This window comes from Eptatretus burgeri, chromosome 2 (assembly GCF_056783735.1).
Source record: "Eptatretus burgeri isolate ZD-2024b chromosome 2, Ebu_testis_v1, whole genome shotgun sequence".
Lineage (NCBI taxonomy): Eukaryota > Metazoa > Chordata > Myxini > Myxiniformes > Myxinidae > Eptatretus > Eptatretus burgeri.
The window spans coordinates 96,609,162-96,616,452 of record NC_140962.1 but is presented as its reverse complement, the minus strand read 5'-3'; the positions used below and the strand labels follow the sequence as shown (position 1 = coordinate 96,616,452).

Here is a 7,291-nt window from a genome sequence, read left to right as displayed (position 1 = left end):
CGGTCGCTATTTGAGTTACGTGGCGGATCGCACGCCGGGCGGACCGAAATTCGAAACTATATATATATATATATATATATATATATATATATATATATATATATATATATATATATATATATATATATATATATATATATATATATATATATATATATATATATATATATATATATATACACACACATACACATACACACACGAGACGACCTGTGAACCCGACGGGTTCCCGTTGACAGTGGTTGATGAAAAAAAATCAATTAAAAAAAAAAAAAAAGATAGCTCCAGCAAACTATATCGCTGAGGTTGTTTGCATTGATCAAATACTCCCGAAGAGTACTTGGCTGAATCGGGAATTGATTTTTGAATAATTTTTTTCATTGCCCGATTTGAACGAAACTTGATATTGCGTGTCAATGTGAAAAAAAAACGGAGAAAAGAAAGTCGAAGAAATTATTGTGCGTAATCTTCGAAACACAATTTTATTTATTGATGAAGACGGAAGTATTCGATCAAAACGATGATGTTTATTTTATGCTTAAAAATAAATCGTTCTTTGTCTGTCCTAAATGTTTGAGTTTTTAAAAGTAAAACATTTCAAGAAAAAAAAGATAGCTCCAGCAAACTATACCACTGAGGTTGTTTGCATTGATGAAATTCTCCCGAAGAGTACTTGACTGAATCGGGAATTGATTTTTTTTTTATAATTTTTTGTTGTTGCCCGATTTGAATGAAACTTGATACTGCACACCGCAGGCGAATGGTGAGTAAGGTGGCCCTGCAATTTTTGCGCTATCGTGTACCGTTTTGGCTGTATTTCGGGAACATACATACATACATACATACATACATACATACATACATGATGAGAGTTTTTGTAATATATGTGTGTGTGTGTGTGTGTGTGTGTGTGTGTGTGTGTGTGTGTGTGTGTGTGTGTGTGTGTGTGTGTGTGTGTGTGTGTGTGTGTGTGTGTGTGTGTGTGTGTGTGTGTGTGTGTGTGTATATATGTATATGTATATGTATATGTATATGTATATGTATATATATATATATATCTCAAACACAGGTCTTTGTCACTGGCAAATCCATTGTTGCACTTTGCAGATGACTTTGTGCAGGATAATTCTACACCGTTTTACTAGGAAAGCTGTCGTCTCTCGTTCCCTCAAGAGCAACTGGTTCGCTACCTGGATCATGTCTGTGTCTGGAGATCTTGCCTTCTCAATCAGTTACAACCTGTATTCGGTAGATCATATATCCAAGCTGGTCTGCAAAGCCTATCGCCGCTTTTGAAATATCTGCAGGGTCAGTCGTCGTCCTGTTTCCTCAGTTTTGTATACTGTTATAAGGTATCTGGAGTGTCATGGAATATGGTTTCCCACTGGAGCAGTGCTTCTGCTTTCCATTGAGCCAACTCCACCCCCCTTCCCCCACCTTGAGATGCCAGTATCTCAGGCTCTCTGTCATTGGAATTTTCCAGCAATAATTTGAGTCTTATGGCCTGCTTTTTGCTTACCATAGGCTAGTTGGTGGCCTTGCAGTTATTTTGCTGGCTCCATTCTGGTCTTGTTCCACCCAACCTCCAGCATTCCAGGTCATGCATACTGTGCCAGAAACCCTTCCCACATTGCCCTCCTCCAATTATAAACTAAACATTCACCTCCATTCTTTTACATCCTTCTTTTGTTGGATGTAGAACTATTTCCTAAAGTTCATTGTATCCAGGATTTCCTGACGAAATTTCAAGACTCCTGCCCATTACAACATCGCGATTTCTCCCATTTTCACGATTGAGCTTTCCTCCACCTGCTGAGACCATGTTTCCTCCCTTCTGCATTTCTCTCCTTGTATTACAGTGCACATTTGCTATTATTGTAGTTTTCCATTTGCCTCATTACCTCTGCCACCGAAGGTGGACTGAGGTTAAGTTTTCATCCCGTTTGTCTGTCTGTTTTTGTCTGTGAGCAGGATATCTCCAAAAGTTGTGTTTGGGTTATGGCAAAACTAGGTGGATGAGCTGGGTAGTTCACCAGAGCAAGCAGATTAGATTTTGGTTCCAATCTGGATCCAGAGCTGGCCTATCGGTGAATACAAAACATAAACTGTTCAGCCTGGCAGAGGTATGTGCTCTGCAAAGTGCCATTCTAGTTTTGTCTGTTGATCCATCACCCTTTGTCATTATGCTCTTCAATGAGTTTTTCTACCTTTATTAAAATGTTCTGGTATCCCATTGTCAACCTAAAATGTTATCTCTCTGCATCAAATGAAACAAAGTGGACTACTCCAACCCCATTGTGCATCTATCTAATTGAAACAGTCCACATGCCAGCTTGACTCTTCGGATATTGGATCGATTATTATCTCATCTGACCTTCTTGCCCTTCTCGTCATCCTTCCTGTCATCTGTACTTTGCTATTCACCATTACTTGCTGCTATCATGTGCTTGCTGTCTTATTTTTTGGTTTTACCATTTGGTGATTTCAGATCATTGCTTGCTTTATATATTGCTACAACATGTGGTGAAGCGTTCCATGGTCCAATAACAGAAGGGCGAAAGTCATTGTAATGCAAGGAATGGGGAAGGTGTGCCCTTGTCCGTCCCTGCTGGCACAGTGGCCTTCTCACTTTTTCATTTCATGTTGTATGACCTCCAGCAAATCAAAATGCAGTTTAATGCAACATGCTCTCTGACTTCCAAAACGCAGCCGTTGCACATCTGGCATAAGATTTGTCAAAAAACAGTGTCACTATTTGTACTCATGATAATCAGAAGGTGAGGTCTTCAAGTGTTCCCAATTTAATTTGAAGCCAATGATCCAGGAAACGGGTTCAAATCCCATATATCAGGTTTGTCCCTTGTCTACTAATGTCCTTGTAAGTTGTGTAAAACTATACTGAATATTATGAATGTCTTTGACCTGCATGTTTTGAAATGTACAAGCTCCTCCATGAGTCTTGGATGACCGTTAAAAAAGTTTGTGTGCATGCGTGCTTGACACATGACCGAATATTTTGCCTTCGATTGATGTTGCTGTCTGATCTATCCCGATACACAAGCTGCTTTTTAATTTTTTTTTTTTAATCATGTTTGCATTACAGAACAGTTGGGTGCTGTGGGATTTAATGAGCATGACTGTGGAGTCACTTTTGGTGAACATTTCATTATCTTGACAAACTGCAATTTTACTCTTTGAACATTGGTCTCATCTCTGCAGGTCGCAAGCGAGAGTGGTTCTCTGTGGATGATGCTATCAGCGTTCTCAAAAGAAACAAGCCTGTTCAGGCAAGCTACCTGCAAAAGTTGAAGGAAGGATATGCTAACGGCACTGGCCCATGCATCGGTCAAGTGCCGGAGCCAGAGCTTGCCGAAGACCTCCAATGAAAGCCGGAGTTATTCCTCCTGGAGCCGGGCTGTTAAACCAATGCGGAAAGTGTTGGAAAGGAGGAAGAAGTGCGAGGAAAAAATAAAGAGGAGGAAAGACTTTCTACAGAAATGACTCGTGCCATGAGACTGAGGTTATGTTTTGAACCTGTTGACCATTTGGCCATTGAAATCTGTAAGATATTTTTGTCGATGGAGTTTTGAATGTTCAAAGCAGGAGTGCTGAGGCTTGGTTTCAGCTAAAAGTAATTTGGGGAGAAGAGAAGGTGGTAGATTTTAAAAAGAGCAAAGGAAGAGTGAGTTGCAATTTATGTGAAGTGTGGAAGTATGTTTTTCTCTTTGCTTCTAATCCAAGAAACAGCACTGAATAGTCTCCATCTCGCTGATGGATTTCCAGTCGATTTTTGGAAAAGCCCTGTTGCAGAAATTCCATCACTCAAACCAATTGACGTCAGTGAAATTCCCGTGTGTTGTGGCGTTTTCCACAGGCCATTGGAATGTGTAAAAAATATATCATTTAACATTAGATTCCCTCCCTCTCCTATCCCTCTTCTAAATTTGTATTCTTAAAAAAAATCAATTGGTGGAATTTGTTTCCAAATGTGATTGCTTTTTTTTTATTTTATTTTTTTCAATTGTTGTTTAGGAACCTGTTGAATCCTTTCTGAAAGTCCTTTTTTGCCAGAAGAAACCATGGAAACCATGTGGTATACAGAGAATAGTTGTCCCTGATTGCTCCCATTTCGGGTCTTGTGTAAAATATTTGCAAGCTTTGTCTTTTGCAATCGACAGGATTAAATGCGCTCTTTTTAATTTTTTTTTGTACATATTTTGTGCGCTTTGCTTGTGTATATGTTTATAACGTCTGTTTGATCCCTTGATGTGTAACAGTGTTTGCATGCAGGAAGAAGCACAATGGCTGTCAGTTTTATTTTTATTTTACTTTTGAGAACGGCGCTGCTTCTTCTGGCTTATTTTGAAGGAATTTACTCAAAAATGCCTGAAAGAACGAATTGAACCCTTTTTTTTTCTTTTCTTTGCATTTCAAAGCAATGCATCTTTGTGATAGAGCAGCATGAAAATGTTCTCACCTGTCAGCATGCTGATGGGGATACAAACGAATGTTGACTGTTTGAATCATTTTTTTTCATTGCAGGTCTGTCTTCAGGTTGAGGCTGTGCTCAGGAAAGGCCTGGTATTAAAATGAATGGTGGAGCATCTTGTTAATATATACATATTTTATGTTCTCTTTGAATGCCTGTCTGGCGTCATTCTTTGATTGGCATCAATGTTTTAAACTTGCTATTTATTTATTATTCTTTTTTTCTTTTTTTTTCCTTTTATGATCTCAATTTCTGCTTTCCAGTTGACTCTTCAACAGACCCTTTCAATGTCTAATTATTCTGCAATATGTGGTGTCATCCATTTCAAGATTGATTCTTGCAAGCTTGCATCACCCTACCATCAATTCTTTTTTTTATTTCCTTCTTTTGCGGAAGGTTAAAATCGCAAAAGGGCTGTGGAAGCTTGAGTGCTTCCCATCCTTGTTTCACTACACTTAATCTGCCATGTTAAGCTTGCCATTTAAGATGCTTGAAGGTCTCAAACATTCAGCAAATTTGTTGGGTATGTCCTCATCATCAAATCGATTTTGCAGCCATGAGATGAATGGCTGCATTTGAGACTGTTTACCCTGCTTCATTTATCTCCAGTGTTTGTTTTCAAAGACGAACACCCCACCATTTTCATTGATTTGACTTCAAGGTTGGAATTATTAAAGCAATAAGATAAAATTGATTCGAATTTTGGGATATTGGTAAAACTAAAATTTGTCCTTTTGGCCTTCAAAAATAGTAAAAGCGTGGGATTATACGAAGTTGGTTGATCATTATCAACCCAGGCTTGTTATTGCATGAGTATTATGATAGTTTGTCCTGAAACATCAAGAGTAATTCCAGATGCTGGCGGTTACATTTAGAACTTTAAATTGCCATTCTCCAAATTTATTTCAAACTACAAATCTAAAATGAAATGTTGTTCATGAGTATTGTATTTCCATTAAGGTTCTCTTCCTCCTGCTCTGGAGGCCAGTGCCAATGGTGAGTTAGTTCCTCCAGTCTCTCACTATGTTAAATGTGGGCATAAAACATGCTTTATTTTTTAGTTTCAACTTTTTATTCTGTGGTCATTGAATGCTTGAGGTGTTAGGTCTTGTGTAAAATTCAACTATTCAAGTTGTAATACTTGTGCCATTACCCCATGCACCACATGGCTGCACAATTGCTTCTGTTATCCCCCAAGTGAAAGCATTAATGCGTAGGATCTCCAATGAGTCGGAATTGCCATAAGGTCACGACATAAAAGCTGGTTGGACATTAAAGGATTGCTTGATGCTGACCTGTTGGAATTTTAAATTTAAAATTATTTTGCCTTTTATTACATTTTTGCCAATGATCAGCAACATAGGTGAAAATCATTGCTTCATGTGCAGTGGTAAATCCACCAACTGTATAGTATTATATAGATTCTTGATTTTTATTTTATTTTTTTCATATGGCTCAGTGCTTGATTTCTCACCAGCAAAAGGAACACAAATACTTGTCTTGTTCTCTTTTACATAGCAGGTTCAAATGGTTCTCTATTTTCTTTGTAAAAATGATAGGTCTGTTGCTTTGTTGATAGAATAAGTCATTCGAATTTTTGAAATTGGAAATTAGATATTGGACTTTGGCAGAAGCAGGCTGTTGCGTGCAAGACATTGAAAAGCTCAACCCTTTTACCTTGAGAGCTTTGAAACACAGGGAAGCACTTTGAAATGAACTTGACTTATTGGTTAGAATGTCCGTACTTTAGGCCTGTTTTTACCCCCCTCTCCCTATTATCATCTTACTTTTCATCATAACTACAGTAGTTTTTTAACATTGCAGCAAATGTCTTCCTTAGTACATGAATTCTGCCTTTCTTGACTTTTTGGGGTCAAATAAGTATGCTTATTTTTTTTTTCTTAAAACATTTTTTGCTTAATTTTCCTTAACTTTCGGATGAGATTTGTACACGAACAAAAAACAACAGAACAGAAAAGAGATCATTAATCCATTTAGCAACGAACTTCTTAAAAAGAGCTTGACAGAATAGGAAGGCTCATTGGAATGGCCAAGAAGATGTCAAATTACTTGGGATTGAGAACAAGTCATCATCAATGCCAAAGACTAAGGCCACGACACAAATGCCTTCAATAAAATGGCAGGATTGAGCCAATTGGACAAATGCATGTTTTGTGGGGTAGAAAGAGAGTACCAGTCACCTCCTTTTGGGATGTAAAAAAACTCATGTCAGAACAGCTGGACACAAAGACTTGACAGTGTCTGAAGAATAATCCATTGGCACATCTGTGAACATTTCAACATCCCATTTCCAGAACAATCATGGAAAGACAAACCAAATCCAATCCTTGAAAATGAATATATAATGCTCACGCATGACAAGATGATCCCATCAAGTGTGGACGTTGCAAACAACAAAGCATTGCGTCCAGACATAGTGCTCAAACACAAAAAAGGAAAAATCAGCATTGTAGATTGAGGTTTCAGTTCCCATTGACTTTGGACTAAATGCTACAGAAATCAGGAAAATGACCAGATACTAGGATCTAAAAGATGAGGTCGAGGACTTGGAAATTGAAGAAAACTGAAATTATACCAGTGATACTCGGAGCTCCAAGAATGAAAAAGAAAACCCTTACTGAGTACTTAAAAATAATTCCAGGGAATATCACTCCAAACGTGCTACAAGTGGAGGCTATCAGAAGTTCAGTGAAGATTCTGAAAAGAGCCCTTGGAATGAGACTATATGAGAATGAAGTTTCACAGTTTGGTTCATGAATCATGATCTTTTACCAAAAAGGA

General features: G+C 38.0%; 1 protein-coding gene across 7 annotated transcripts in view; it reads left to right on the top strand.

Moving 5' to 3' along the window:
* Positions 1 to 5,783, top strand: part of NUDT3 (nudix hydrolase 3) — a 79,188-nt gene extending 73,405 nt beyond the window's left edge. For all 7 annotated transcript variants that reach the window (XM_085870420.1, XM_085870417.1, XM_085870421.1 and 4 more), the window contains one exon: positions 3,220 to 5,783. In XM_085870420.1, the coding sequence (XP_085726546.1) occupies positions 3,220 to 3,386 (167 nt within the window). In that variant the 3' untranslated portion in view covers positions 3,387 to 5,783. The remainder of the gene's footprint in view (positions 1 to 3,219) is intronic.
* The last annotated feature ends 1,508 nt before the right edge of the window (positions 5,784 to 7,291 follow it).